Below are 15,551 nucleotides of genomic sequence, written 5' to 3' on the forward strand. Positions count from 1 at the left end.
TCGAGACCAGCCTGATCAACATGGTGAAACCCCATCTCTACTAAAAATACAAAAATCAGCTGGGCGTGGTGGTGCCTGCCTGTAATCCCAGCTACTCAGGAGGCTGAGGCAGGAGAATCGCTTGAACCCAGGAGGGGGAGAGGTTGCAGTGAGCCGAGATGGCGCCACTATACACCAGCCTGGGTAACAGAGCGAGGCTTCATCTCAAAAAAAAGAAAGAAAGAAAGAAAGAAAAATATTAGCAAAATAAATTGATTCAGGGATTCCTAAAACTTCTTTACATCCTCATCCTTTTGAATAACACTTTAACTCAGTCAACAATATCCATACTTTTCTATGCAACTTTGTCCTTTGTGCCATCAAACATGTTGGTGATACAGCAGTAAAACAAAAAAACCAAAAAACAAAAATTCAGCAGAGCACAGTGGCTCATGCCTGTAGTCCCAGCATTTTGGGAGGCCGAGGCAGGCCGATCACTTGAGCTCAGGAGTTTGAGAACAGCCTGGCCAATGTGGTAAAACCTTGTTTCTACTAAAAATACAAAAATGAGCCGGGTGTGGTGGCAGGAGCCTGTAATCCCAACTACTTGGGAGGCTGAGGAAGGAGAATCTCTTGAACCTGGGAGGCAGAAGCTGCAGTGAGCCAAGAATGCGCCACTGCACTCGAGTCTGGGCAACAGAGTGAGACCCTGTCTCAAAACAAACAAACAAACCATAAAAGAAACTAAAAGTCATTAGTCTGGCCCCTTAAGCAGACTCTGAAATTATGCAGAGCCTTCCTGTTTTTAAAAGGCTCTCGAACTTTCCCTTACTTGCTCTCCACTCAATTCAGGGGTTAAAATAATGTCCTACTAGTGTTTTCTCTACTAGTTCTACTGGGGTTTTCTCTGAGGTCGCTGATGCCCCTTCTTTTTAAGTGCATTTTTATTTTTCGAACACCCACCTGTGACACTGAAATGATGCCCCTTCTGCATGGTTTGATGTCGGCACAGGTGTAAGCAATGAGAACTATGCCACACCTGCCTCTTTGCCAACAGTTAACCACAGACAGGAAGACACTGATTTCAGAGATGAGAACAAACAGGTGTCTTAGAAACATGGTACTCTCCACTTATCCTCCAGAATCCTTCTATAACCTTCAGTCCCTGCATTCTCTGGGTCCACACATGCCTTCTAGAGCTATGTCAGCCTCCTTGAGGGGAAAAAGTCACTCTGCTTTTTTCTTCTCTCGTTAAAAACAACAAAAACTAGACTTCCAAAGCATTAAACATATAGGGAGCTTAGAAACGCTGTCCAAGATGAGCTGACCAAAGCAGAAGCAAGGCTGTGACTTCAGTATTTCCCCCAATTAGCCACTGCAAAGCCACCTCCCAGCACTTGGTCCAACCTTAACCAATAGCCACTGTTTCCTTTGCTTTCTGGACAGTTTCCTGGGTAGGCTGACGCCAGTCTGGCTCTATGTACAAAGTTAGAAAATAAAAGTAGTTTGTTGCAATAAGGGCTAAGATTTTAAGATACAGCATAAGAAATACTGAGTTCCAGTCCAGACTCTGTTCACTTCAAAGCTAGGGCAGGCCAGGAACAGTGGCTCACACCTGTAATCCCAGCTCTTTGAAAGGCTGAGGCAAGTGTATTAACAGAGTTCAGAAGTTCTAGACCAGCCTGGCCAACATGGTGAAACCGTGTTTCCACTAAAAACACAAAAAAATTAGCCAGGAGTGATGGTGCATGCCTGCAGTCCCAGCTACTTGGGAAGCTGAGGTGAGAGGATCGCTTGAACCCAGAAGGCAGATGTTGCAGTGAGCTGAGATTGTGCTACTGCATTCCAGCCTGGCTGACAGAGTGAAATTCTGTTTCAAAAAAAAAAAAAAAAAAAGCTAGGGCAAATTGTACCACTTCTCGGTTTCTTTTTTAATTAATTAATTAATTATTATTATTTTTTTTGAGGCGGAGTCTTGCTCTGTCACCAGGCTGGAGTACAGTGGTGGGATCTCGGCTCATTGCAAGCTCTGCCTCCTGGGCTCACGCCATTCTCCTGCCTCAGCCTCCCAAGTAGCTGGGACTACAGGCGTCCGCCATCACACCCAGCTAACTTTTTTTTTTTTTGTATTTTTACTAGAGACAGGGTTTCACAGTGTTAGTCAGGATGGTCTCGATCTCCTGACCTTGTGATCCGCCCTCCTCAGCCTCCCAAAGTGCTGGGATTATAGGCGTGAGCCACCACGCCCAGCCTACTTTTTATTTTTTTGAAATGTGGGGTCTTGCTATGTTGCCCACACTGGCCTTGAACTCCAGGGCTTAAGCAATCCTCCTGCCTTGGCCTTGCAAAGTGCTAGGATTACAGGTGTGAGCTATCATATCTAGCTGCAAATATTTTTATCTCATTTACTTGATCATTTAGAAATGTATCTCCAGGTCTTGAGATAACATTTGCATTGAAAATTCTCAATTTCTCAGTTTTAGGCATTCTCTATTGAGTTCCCACAAGGAAAGATGATTTAGCTTCTTCTCTCCCCCAACTCCTCCCACCATCCCCTATCACATTCTCAATACCTTTCTCATTACCCCCAACAGAGTTAAAATCTCTTTTTAGTCAACATTCAGTGTTCATATAATTAAGACTATGTAAATCCTATTCACAACTCTCATAAGTTTTCAGTTCTCAGTTTTCCTTACTTTTCATTTCCCTGCAGTTAATAATGATTTGCTTAGTTTTCTATGTACTTACCTAATTTCATCAAAGAGCTGCTATTCCAATTCCTCACAATCTGATGTTTAAAGGCATACGATTTAGTCAAAACCTTGTTCACAGAAATATTGTCCCTAGGCCAGGCACGGTGGCTGACACCTGTGATGCCAGCACTTTGGGAGACCAAGGCGGGTGGATCACCTGAGGTCAGGAGTTCGAGACTAACCTGGCCAACATGGTGAAACCCCTTCTCTACTAAAAATCCAAAAATTAGCCTGTAATCCCAGCTACTCGGGAGGCTAAGGCACGAGAATTGCTTGAACCCAGGAGGTGGAGGTTGCAGTGAGCAGAGATTGCAGCACTGCACTCCAGCCTGGACAACAGAGCAAGACTCCGTCTCAAAAAAAAAAAAGAAGAAAAAGAAAGAAAGAAAAAAAGAAATGTTGTCCCCAATAGTGAAAAAGTCAAAACAAACCTCAAAAAGAATATGGCTGATTAATAAGTATTGATACATATACAAAACTGGGCCTTCAATTTTGGTCATTATATCTACCTGTAACTCTATATTATTTTAGAATGAGCATGCACTTTTGTAATCAGAACATAAGAACATTCGTAAAGTAACAGGAGAAAAGTAACCTGAATCATATTAGGTTGTTGCAAAAGTAATTCCGGTTTTTTTGCCACTACTTTTAATGGCAAAAGCCGCAATTATTTTTGCGCCAACCTATTACTATTCTTTTTTTTTTGCAGTTATTTATATGACCAATTGGATTTTAAAAATTTATTTCTATTTATTATTATTATTTTTTTGAGACAGAGTCTCGCTCTGTCGCCCAGGCTGGAGTGCACTTGCACGATCTCGGCTCACTGCAAGCTCCGCCTCCCGGGTTCACGCCATTCTCCCGCCTCAGCTTCCTGAGTAACTGGGACTACAGGTGCCCGCCACCGCGCCTGGTAATTTTTTGTATTTTTAGTAGAGACGGGGTTTCACCGTGTTAGCCAGGATGGTTTCGATCTCCTGACCTCGTGATCCGCCCGCCTCGGCCTCCCGAAGTGCTGGGATTACAGGCGTGAGCCACCGCGCCCGGCCCAATCGGATTTTTAAAAACAATTTTATTTAGTTGCTGGGAACAAGTCTGATTTTCTTTTCTCCTCAGCTATACAAGGTTGGCTTGTAGGGCAATCATCTTAGAGATGTCTGAAGAGATTCAACTTTGAAAGAAGGAAAACCGTAAGTGTCATACTTCTAAAGGAAAACGTTTTCAGAAAATGAGTGAAAAGGAGTGACTATAAAGGAAGCATTCGCTTATCTCAAAGCAAATACTAAATTACAGATTCCTCTCAGCACTCTACTGATGAAAAATTTAAAAATAAATAAATAAACTACAGACAGTAACATGCTTCAATTTCATCCCGACAGCTTCAGGATGACGCAGTCTCCAATGGGACAAACCCAGGGAGGCGTGACTCGGCCATAGCGCGTTCTGGGAAGGCCGCTTAACCAATCAGCGCCTTGGTTTCCAGGGGTCAGGGCTCCATAAAAATGCCGCCCTTTCCGCTCCTACAGTGGTGTGATGCAGAAACGCCGCGACAGAATGGGGTTACCTACATTAACAGCGCGCTGCCTTCAAGGCTCCTAAATGGACTTTCACAAACACCCTCCATCAGGCCAGGCCCGCGGGTGTGACGGGGGCAGACGCAGGCTGCCTCCACACCTCTGGACTCTGTATCAGGGCGCATATGCTGACAGCGTGGCTAACTTTCTGGGGGCCGGGGACGTCTGGGAGAAGCAGAATGAAACAGAAAATCGATTCCCTAGGTCCCAGGAGATGAAACGCCACCTTTGCGGGTTCGCGAGTCCTTAGGATCCAAGCTGGGTTCCCCAGGGCCGGGGCCGCTCGCCCCACATCCTCATTCCCGTCCCCGTCCCCACCCCACCGCCCGCTTTGCCCCAGGCCCAGGCGGGAACCACGCACCGAAACGAGCGGGACGCGCAGGCGATCCCCCTGCAGCCGGTTGAAAGCGGGGAACGTGCTCCAAGCGAGGAACCCGCCGCTCTCGGGTCCCAGCAGGGCCACGAGCAGCACCTGGTGTTGGAAGCGCACGGTCGGCTGCTCCTCGTAGCTGCTCCTCTTCAGCCAAAACCCTGAATTAAAGAAGGTGGGGAGGCCGTCAGGGAGGCCGGCCCCGGCCGAGCGCGCCCGGGGAGTCGCGTGACACAGCGGCTGGGGCTGGCTCACCGTGGCTCCGGAAGGCCACCAGCAACGGCGGGATGTACGTGAGCGCAGCGGCCAGCAGCAGGAACAGCGCGGCTTTGGAGCAGAGTCCCGCGCGGTAGCTGCGCTCGACCGGGTGAGAGAAGAGATCGTAGAGCGCCATGAGCACCGCGCGCCGGCACGCCGCGAGCCGGAGGACCAAGTTTGGCTTCTCCTGGTTGCCATCGCCTCGGTCTCCACGGCAACCGACGGCTCCCGGAAAGGAGCCAATAGCAAGGCCAGACCGAAAGGAGCCAGTGGCGAGGGCGGGGTTAGCGGGCGTGGCGCCGCCGGGGACTGCCGGCCTAGCTTTTCAAGCTGTGTCCCTTTGCGTAAAGGCTGGGCGGCGATAGAACGTTTCCGTGGACCAAAGTCGTGGCTGTTGTCTGTGTTAACATTTGTGTAAAATAAGATGCCCATAAAAGTTGACTTGAACACTGAGGAGGAAAAATTAAATATTTAAATTTGAACTGACATGGACACAAACAATGGTCACCAAGTTCCGAAACAGGTTGTGGGAGCCCCTTGAGGCGTTCATCCAGCGCTGTTTCGCAGAAATCTCTATTTCGTTCTATTCCTATACGTTAGTTATTGAAAAACTACAATCACAAAAACAAGTTGACCTTTTTGTGTTCCTTGAGCCCAGCCACGAAGGGCCCTCGTGACTGGGCCTCATGTCAGACAACATGTTACAAAAAGAGCTAGGATCCCAGACCACCCAAAGCTTCATGACACCTCTTCTCATCTGGGCACTGACTGACGAGTGGCCGGCTCTGGAGCTCAGGCTCTTGCTTCCCAGTCTGGAGGTGAATCCTCCATAGTCTGATGAGTGTAAATATATATATGTCTTTTTCCTTCTCCTCTTCCCATTGCAATTTGCTTATATCAATCTGCTTATTATATTAATTTGCTTATTATAATATCTGCATTGCCATTTACGTGGGATAAAGCTTGCTTACCCTTAAAGGTATTGTGTGTGTGCCTTTTCTTCTCCCCTCGCGCTCCTGCACACAACAAACACCTGCTTTTGTGTCATCTGTTAATCCCCAGTGTAGTTCCTACTGAAATCCACTCAGTCACAAGCCTGGCCGCGGTCCTGGACCTGGTCCTGGGCTAAGACCAAAGCCAGGTGTCTTTGCTCCCAGATTTTCTCTTGCTTCCACTATGCTCCAATGCAAGACAAGACACGGAAACACAAATCCCCTGGCTCTTGGAGGGATAGAGTGGAATATTACAAAGCTCTGATGCACTTTGTTAACCCTGTGTTGGGTACAAGCTCAGCGGCGAGTTTTATAGGAAGCTGTGGTCCTCCCCAGAGATCACTGGCATATTGCTTAATTGAATGCTTACACCCCCCACCGCCCCCAACCATATTTCGAACATGGTAGAAGGACTTTAAAAAAAACAACTATGGTCCACAGCCAAGTTCTTCATCAAATGGCCCTGAATGGCTGGGCGCAGTGGCACATGCCTGTAATCTCAACACTTTGGGAGGCCAAGTTGGGCCGATCACCTGAGGTCTGGAGTTCAAGACCAGCCTGGCCAACGTGGTGAAACCTCATCTCTACTAAAAATACAAAAATTGGCCAGGAGCGGTGGCTCACGCCTATAATTCCAGCACTTTGGGAGGCCCAGGTGGGTGGATCACAAGGTCAGGAAATCGAGACCATCCTGGCTGACACAGTGAAACCCCGTCTCTACTAAAAATACAAAAAATTAGCTGGGCGTGGTGGCGGGTGCCTGTGGTCCCAGCTACTCGGGAGGCTGAGGCAGGAGAATGGCGTGAACCTGGGAGGTGGAGGTTGCCGTGAGCTGAGATCATGCCACTGCACTGCAGCCTGGGCGACACAGCGAGACTCCGTGTCACAGAAAAAAAAAAAAATTATCCAGGCATGGTGGCAGGCGCTGGTAATCCCAGCTATTCTGAAGGCTGAGACGGGAGAATCGCTTGAACCCGGGACGGGGAGATTACAGTGAGCGGAGATCACGCCATTGGACTCCAGCCTGGGTGACAGCGAGACTCCATCTCAAACAACAACAACAATAACAACAACAACATAAAGGTCCTAAGTGGCTGAGCATAGTGGCTTATGCCTGTAGGTCCAGTTACTTGGGAGGCCTGGGTAGGAGGAAGGCTTGAGCCCAGGAGGCTGCAGTGAGCCATGACTGCACCACTGTGCTCCAGGCTGGGAGACAGAAGGAGACCTTGTCTGTAAAAAAATAAATACAAAATATTTAAATACAAGTAAATTTATTAAAGGGTCAGTAAAGTGACATTTAATCAGAAAGACATGATAACTTTTGTGTTTCGGAAAAGTCTCTCTAATGACAGCATGTCATTAGAGTAAACCAAAATGTATCTGAGACAAGTCTCAATCAACTTAGACATTTATTTTGCCAAGGTTAAGGACATGCCCGTGATACAGCCTCAGGAGGTCCGGATGACATATACCCAAGGTGGACAGGCTATAACTTGAGTTTATACATTTAGGGAGACATAAGACATCAATCAATACATGTAAGACGTACATTGGTTCAGTACTGGAAGATGAGACAACTGTAGGTGGGGTGGGGCTTCCAGACCACAGAATTGGCATATTCACAGATTTTTCTAATTGGCAGCTGGTTATTATCAAAAGACCTGGAATCAATAGAAAGGAACGTGTGGGTTTGTGGGCAGGTCACAGTGGCTCACGCCTGTAATCCCAGCACTTTGGGAGGCCAAGGCAGGCAGATCACTTGAGGTCAGGAGTTCGAGACCAGCCTGGTCAACATGGTGAAACCCTGTCTCTACCAAAAAAAAAAAAAAAAAAAGTTAGCCGCGTCTGGAGGCGTGCACCTGTAATCCCAGCTACTTGGGAGGCTGAGGCAGGAGAATTGCTTGAACCTGGGAGGCGGCAGCTGCAGTGAGCTGAGATCAATGCCACTGCACTCCAGTCTGGGTGACAGAGCGAGATTCCATCTCACAAAAACAAAAACAAAAAACAATAAGGGGTTGTGGAGTCCAATATTTTATCATGCAAATAAAGCCTCCAGGCTTCAGAGAGAACAGATTGTAAATGTTTCTTATCAGACTTTAAGAGTCTGTTCTATTAATATCAGTCTTAAGATCTGTGTGTTGATGTTAATACTGGTCAGCTGGGTCTGAATTCAAAAAAGAGGAGGGTATAATGAGTTACGTCTGACTCCCCACTTCCCATCATGGCCAGAACTAGTTTTTCAGGTTAACTTTGGAATGCCCTTGGCTGAGAGGAGGGTTCCATTCAGATGGTTGGGAGCTTAGAATTTTGGTTTTGGTTTACAATATACCAGGATAAGGTCACTGAGAGGTGAGGAAAAACAGAAGTCAGGGAGACCAATCAAGAGGCTGTTGAGGCCAGGTGCAGTGGCTCATCTTAGCACTTTCATCAGAGGTGTTTGAAGCAGAGCAACAGCAGCTTGAATAGGGGCTGGGTAAAATAAGGCTGGGACCTACTGGGCTGTCTTCCCAGGAGGTTAGGCATTCTTAGTCACAGTATGAGCTAGGCGGATGGCACAAGATACAGGTCACAGAGACCCTGTGGATAAAACAGGATGCAGTTAAAAAGAAGCCAGCCAAGGCTGGGTGTGGTGGCTCATGCATGAAACCCCGTCTCTACTAAAAATACAAAAATTAGCTGGGCATGGTGGCAGGCACCTGTAGTTCCAGCTACTCTAGAGGCTCAGGTGGGAGAATCACTTGAACCCGGGAGGCGGAGGTTGCAGTGAGCCAAGATCATGCCAGTGCACTCCAGCCTGGGTGATACGAACGAAACTCTGTCTCAAAAAAAGAAAAAAGAAAAAAGAAAAAAAGCCAGTCAAAAGCCACCAAAACCAAGATGGCTCCGAATGTAACCTCTGGTCATCCTCACTGCTCATGATACGCTCATTGTAATGCACTGGCATGCTAAAAGATACTCCCACTGGTGCCATGACAGTTTACAAATGCCATGGCAGTGTATGGAAGTTACCCTATATAGTCTAAAAATGGGAGAGACCGTCAGTTTCGGGGAAATCTCTGCCCCTTTCCTGGAAAACTCATGAATATTCTACCCTTTGTTTAGCATATGGATCAAGAAATAACTATAGGTTTACTCAGTCAAGTAGCCCATACTGATGCTTTGTCTATGGAATAGTCATTTTTTTTACTCTGTGGACTTGCACCAAATTCTTTCTTGCATGAGATCCAGGAACCTTTTCTTGGGGTCTGGATTGGGACCCCTTTCCAGTAACACTTTGGATGCCAAGACAGGAGGACTGCTTGAGCCCAAGAGTTAGAGGTTGTAGTAAGCTGTGACAGCACCACTGCACTCTAGCCTGGGTGACAGAGCGAGACTCTGTCTAAAGAAAGGAAAAAAAAAAAAAAAGCCCTGAAGGATCACATTGCAGTGTCAGGAGATGGTGTGAGGTTTGTGCTGAGTGGAGTCCAGTACTTGTTGCCACTACTTTGAAAGCAACCTCGAAGTGCCTTTTAGATGAAGGGAAGAGCTGACATCCTAACAACACAGACTTAATAGAGAGGTCAGGACCGCCCATTTGGGAAAACCATCCCAGGGTCCTTACTACAGTCCAAGATGACATCATCAGCCACAAAATGCTTTTCAAATATCAGGTTCAATACTACTTGTTCTTGATTAAAAGCTTTTCTGGGGTGGCAATGTAGTTTGTTGTTGTTGTTGTTTTTATGCAGGGTCTCCCTCTGTCTACCTCCTGGGCTCAAGTACTTCTCCTGCCTCAGCCTCCTGAATAGCTGAGGGCACCGTGCCCAGCTAATTAAAAAAAAAAAAAAATTGGGGCTGGGCACGGTGGCTCATGCCTGTGACTCAGGACTTTGGGAGGCCGAGGCAGGCGGATCATGAAGTCAGGAGATCAAGACCATCTAGCTAACATGGTGAAACCCCATCTCTACTAAAAATACAAAAAATTAGCCAGCATGGTGGCGGGTGCCTGTGGTCCCAGCTACTCGGGAGGCTGAGGCAGGAGGAAGGCATGAACCTGGGAGGTGGAGCTTGCAGTGAGCCGAAATCATGCCACTGCACTCCAGCCTGGCTGACAGAGCGAGACTCTGTCTCAAAAAAAAAAAAAAAGAAAAAAAAAATTTTGGCTGAGGCAGGAGAATCGCTTGAACCCGGGAGGTAGAGGTTGCAGTGAGCTGAGATCATGCCATTGCACTCCAGCCCAGGTGATTCCATCCAGAAAAGATTTTTTAAAAGTGACAAAGCCTTGCCATGTTGCCCAGGCTGGTCTCGAACTCCTGGGCTCAAGTATCCTTCTGCCTTGACCCCGCAATGTGCTGGGATTACAGGTGTGAGCCACTGTACCTGGCCTCAACATAGTTTTTTGTTTGTTTTTGTTTTTTTGGTGGAGATGGGATTCCGCCACATTGCCCAGGTTGGCAGGTTGATCTCATACTCGGGGGCTCAAGAGATCTACCTGCCTTGGCCTCCTGAAGTGCTGGGACCACCACGCTTGGCCTCAACATAGTTCTCAAATACAGCAATTGTTAGGGTTAAATCTATGGTTTGATTCTGACATAGTATATTTATGCTTTAAGTGGATGACTTTCTTTTATTTTGAGATGGAGTTTCACTCTTGTTGCCCAGGCTTGAGTGCAATGGTGCGATCTCGGCTCACAGCAACCTCTGCCTCCCAGGGTCAAGCGATTCTCCTCTCTCAGCCTCCTGAGTAGCTCAGATTACAGGTACCTGCCACCACGCCCAGATAATTTTTTTGTATTTTTAGTAGAGATGGGGTTTCACCATGTTGGCCAGGCTGGTCTCAAACTCCTGACCTCATGATTCACCCGCCTCAGCCTCCCAAAGTGCTGGGATCACAAGCGTGAGTCACCATGCCCAGCTGACTTTCATTTATTTATATAACCACAGGGGTCTTCTAGAATAGACGGATCTAGGGTTGACTCCTGAGAGTCACTCTTCTGTGAGGAAGGAAGTGTTTGCCTCCAAAGCTCCTTCTTTCAATGGAATGAAACAGATACTGTACCAGAGTCACTTCTGAAACAGAAGGAGGTGACTACTAAGAATTTAGGTGTACGAAGTGCTTCAGCCTTCCCTGAGATGCCATGAACTTTGCAAAAGCATTTAGTAATAATGGATACTATTTACCCTTTGCTTTCATGGTTTGAGAAAGCTAGTTTTGTAGTTTTATTTCAATTCCTTAAGAGAAAGTATAGATTTAAAAATCCTGAAGATCTGTGTATATGTGTCATGTCCATACACCCATGACTGATAACTTCTCAGTTTCCACTTCCACAATGTTCTTTTGTTTCATACAATTTATTTGTGAGGACAAAAAGAGTCATCCTCTTAAAACTGCCCTTTTTTTTTTTTTTTTTTTTTTTGAGATGGAGTCTTGCTCTGTCGCCCAGGCTGGAGTGCACTGGCGCGATCTTGACTCACTGCAACCTCCGCCTCCCGGGTTCAAGCAATTCTCCTGCCTCAGACTCCTGAGTAGCTGGGATTACAGGTGCTCACCACCCGCCTGGCTAATTTTTTTTTTTTTTTTTGTATTTTTAGTAGAGACAGGGTTTCACCATGTTGGTCAGGCTGATCTCGAACCCCTGACCTTGTGATCTGCCCGCCTCGGCCTCCTAAAGTGCTGGTATTACAGGCATGAGCCACCGCGCCTGGCCACATTTTTTTTTTTTTCTTGAGATAGAGTTTCAGCCTGTCGCTCAGGCTGGAGTGCAGTGGCACTATCTTGGCTCACTGCCACCTCCATCTCCTGGGCTCAGGCGATTCTTGTTCCAGCAGCCTCTTGAGTAGCTGGGACCACAGGTGTGCGCCACCATGCCTGGCTAATTTTTGCATTTTCAGTAAAGATGGGGTTTCATCATCTTGGCCAGTCTGGTCTAGAACTCCTGGCCTGAGGGGATCCACCTGCCTCAGCCTCCCAGAATGCTGGGATTACAGGCATGAGCCACTGCACCCGGCTCCAAATTGCACATTTTAATCATGTTTCTCTCTCATTTATAGGAGCTCCTATTCAGGGTCTCTTGAATTAGGTTAAAACTTCTGAATGTTTGCTTGAAAGCTTTCCAACATTTTATTTACTTATCTACACTGATTTTCTGTTCCCTCTTCCAACCCCAGTCTTTGTTTTTATCTGGAAAGGAAACGTTTACTCATTGAAAAATGTACCCCTCTCTCTACATCAGAAGATTCACATTCTCTGTGAAATCTTTCTTGTTAATTCTCACTTGGCTTTGTGCTGGCCCCTATTGCCCTAGCAATGCCTCAGTGTCCATGTTCACATACCTCTCCAACATTTGAAATTCATTCTCTGTGTTTTATAGATTTGTTAATCTGTAATTACATTGCATATATTCATTATCCTATTTCTTCTCCTGACTTGAACCTCCTCAACTAACCACCCCCTCAAGGAAGGCATCCAGTGTCCTTAGAACATTACATAGCTAAATACAATGACCCAATGTGTAAAGAAGGTGGTACATATCATCAAGGTGGATGAAATAAGTCAATTAGAATGGTGAACCGGGAAAAGACACTAAGAAAGTAGGTAAGGATGGAAGACCAAAATGCATTGCACATCATCGAGACCATCAGGAGACATGTCTATGAATTGGTGTGTAGTGAAATATTCCCCTAAGAAGTGTTTTTAGCTCTTTCACATGCAAGACAATATACATATATCTTGGACTAGGACACAATGACCAGCTCTGTAAAGGGAAGCAGGGGTGTTGAGTCCAATTTCTAACTCCTCCACTGGTTCACTGACTAGGAGATGGTGAGCAACCATCTTCATTCTTCAGTGTTTAATTCTATTTGCAAAATAGGTATTTTCTTTTTTTTGAGACACAGTTTCACTCTTGTTGCCCAAGCTGGAGTGCAATGGTGTGATCTCAATTCACTGCAACCTCTGCCTCCCAAGTACAAGCAATTCTCCTGTCTCAGCCTCCCAAGTAGCTGGGATTACAGGCATGTGCCGCCACACCTGGCTAACTGTTTTGTATTTAGCAGAGATGGGATTTCACCACGTTAGTCAGGCTGGTCATGAACTCCTGATTTCAGGTGATCCACCTGCCTTGGTCTCCCAAAGTGCCGGGATTATAGGCATGTGCCATTGTGCCCACCCAGGTATTTTCATTTTTAAACTCACTGTCTACCTACTCTTACCCAGTTTAATAGCTTGAAATATTTCTAAATTTGAGACTCATAGCACCATTCACCAACTCTACATCTTCACTTGGGTGTGTCTCCTGGACATCTCATATTTAATATCACTAAAACCAAACTCTTGTTTTTCACTCCCCAAGCTGGCTCCATCCTATTTCAGTAAATGGCAATTCCATCCTTCCAAAAACCTTGATTTTGATCTGTCCCTCATATCTTACATCCAATCTATCAGCAAATGTTACCATTTTTACCTTCATAATATATTCAGAATACAACTGCTTCCCATCACCTCCCTAGACCCCACCTTGGCCTAAGCCAATATCATCTTTCACTAGGATTATCACAATAGCCTCTCGACTATTTCCCTGCTTCCACCCTCAGCGCCTACAGTCTACTAAGCTAGCCTTTTGAAAAGGAAAGGCAGATTGTGTTACATCTCCGCTTAAACCCCTACACTGACTTCTCATCTCATTCTGAATAAAACCCAAAGCTCTTTGCATGGAATTCAAAGCTCAACACAGTTTTGTTCTAGAGCTCTTTGAATTTGTCTCATAACACACTCTCCTCTCTCATTTATTCAGCTCCAGCCACAGGGGTTCCCTAGAACATGCCAGCCACTTTATCTAATTAGCATTCCATCCCACCACACTTTAGTCACCTACTCTGCTTTATTTTTCTAAACAGCACCTATCATTACCTAACATATTTATTTTTTGTCTTGTCCCACTAGAATATGTCAGGGGGACAAGAATATCTCATGCTCCCACCCATAAGAATAGGGGTGTCATCTGTCTTCTTCACTGTTTTTCCCCAGCACCTAGCACAGAGCTTTTGTATGTAACAACAGTAATTTCTAAGTAGGAAATTCAAAGGCTTTTTTCACTTCATTACAAACGAACAAACAAACGCAGTGGCTCACACCTGTAATCCTAGCACTTTGGGAGGCCAAAGCGGGCAAATCACTTTCTTGAGGTGAGAAGTTCAAGACCAGCCTGGCCAACAGGGCAAAACCCCATCTCTACCAAAAATACAAAAATTAGCTGGGTGTGGTGGTGAGTCCCTGTAGTCCCAGTTACTCGGGAGGCTGAGGCAGGAGAATCGCTTGAACCCAGGAGGCAGACTGTAGTGAGCTGAGATTGTGCCACTGAACTCCAGCCTGGGTGACAGAGCAAGACTCTGTCTCAAAAAACAAAAACAAAAACAAAGAAGCAAACAAAAAAACTGTTCTAGTTGCTCAGACACACAGTCTTAAAATAACAAAAATACTTTTAGAATGAAGCTAGATTCCACAGCATCAATCAGGAATTTCCAGTGTAGGAAATGATGAACTACCATGTTCAAACATACAGGCTTTACAGGTGCATCAGAATCACAAGCACGTGGCAGAGTTCATGTGTCCAATTAAGTGAACATTCTTGCTACATGTTCAGCAGCTTATAAACAGATGGTGACCCACACCAGACTGCCTTGATGACTCTGCTTGGAAAAAAGGCATTACGTCACTGACTGGAGAATCTCAAAGCATATGTCCGGGCAGGTGACACACACATAGCTCAGGCTGTGATTGCTAAACCACTTCCACAGCCAAACGAGGAAAACCATCTCATGACCAGCTCTCAGGGGAATTCTCCGAATCTGACAGTCACCTCTAACTCCTCTGCCAGCTAAGATTAAGGGGTCTGTGATCAGTGATGTTACACTCCTCAAATGTGCATTTTTTTTTTTTTTTTGAGGCAGAGTCTTGCTCTGTTGCCCAGGCTGGAGTGCAGTGGTGTGATCTTGGCTCACTGCAACCTCCACCTCTGTGGTTCAAATGATTCTCCTGCCTCAGCCTCCCGAGGAGCTGGGACTACAGGCGCCCGCCACCATGCCTGGCTAATTTTTGGGGTTTCACTACGTTGGCCAGGTTGGTCTCCAATTCCTGACCTCAGGTGATCCACCCGCGTCGGCCTCCCAAAGTGTTGGGATTACAGGCGTGAGCTACCGCGCCCCGCCTCAAATGTGCATTTGTGATACCTTTTCGTAAATGTTTATTCAAATATTTATTCACGAATAAAGCAAGAAAATGGGATTTGTTTAAATTCAATTTCTAGGTCCAAGGCAACCTATTACAGCTGTCCCTAATACTGTACCTCCGGGTTGTCCTCAGTGCCACCTCCTACAGTGTCCTCAAACACCACCCCTACCATACTGAGCCCCCAATCTGTCACCCCTCCGAGCAATACTCCCCAACTTTCAACGCCCTAAACAGCTCCTTTGTTATCGCCAAGCACTAGAAACCCCTCATGTCATTCTTACCCCTAAAGACCGTTCTTGTCACCAATTCCCCATTCAGACTTTCCCTATGAACCGCTCTAAGCGCTCTCAACTATCAGCCACACCCCCAAACAGCCCTCAGTAAGAGCCCTACACTATCAGCCAGACGTTTCCCGCC

The 15,551-nt window shown here is 46.3% G+C and overlaps 1 protein-coding gene across 16 annotated transcripts in view; it reads right to left on the reverse strand.

Annotated features, from left to right (window-relative positions):
* The window catches only part of LOC102118955 (transmembrane protein 231), a 31,584-nt gene extending 26,434 nt beyond the window's left edge, over positions 1-5,150 (reverse strand). For 9 of the 16 annotated variants that reach the window (XR_012429165.1, XM_074027634.1, XM_074027635.1 and 6 more), the window contains exons 1-2: positions 4,932-5,099; positions 4,668-4,837 (exon numbers count right to left, since the gene is read on the reverse strand). Coding sequence is in view for 11 of the 16 variants with exons in the window: in XM_074027651.1 (XP_073883752.1) it covers positions 4,668-4,837; positions 4,932-5,070 (309 nt within the window). In the remaining 5 variants the exon portion in view is untranslated. Of the gene's footprint in view, positions 1-4,667 lie in introns of all 16 variants that reach the window. The other 7 variants (XR_012429164.1, XM_074027639.1, XM_074027636.1 and 4 more) reach the window with 1 other exon arrangement.
* Positions 5,151-15,551: the final 10,401 nt, after the last annotated feature.

This window comes from Macaca fascicularis, chromosome 20 (genome assembly GCF_037993035.2).
Source record: "Macaca fascicularis isolate 582-1 chromosome 20, T2T-MFA8v1.1".
NCBI classification, from domain to species: Eukaryota; Metazoa; Chordata; class Mammalia; order Primates; family Cercopithecidae; genus Macaca; species Macaca fascicularis.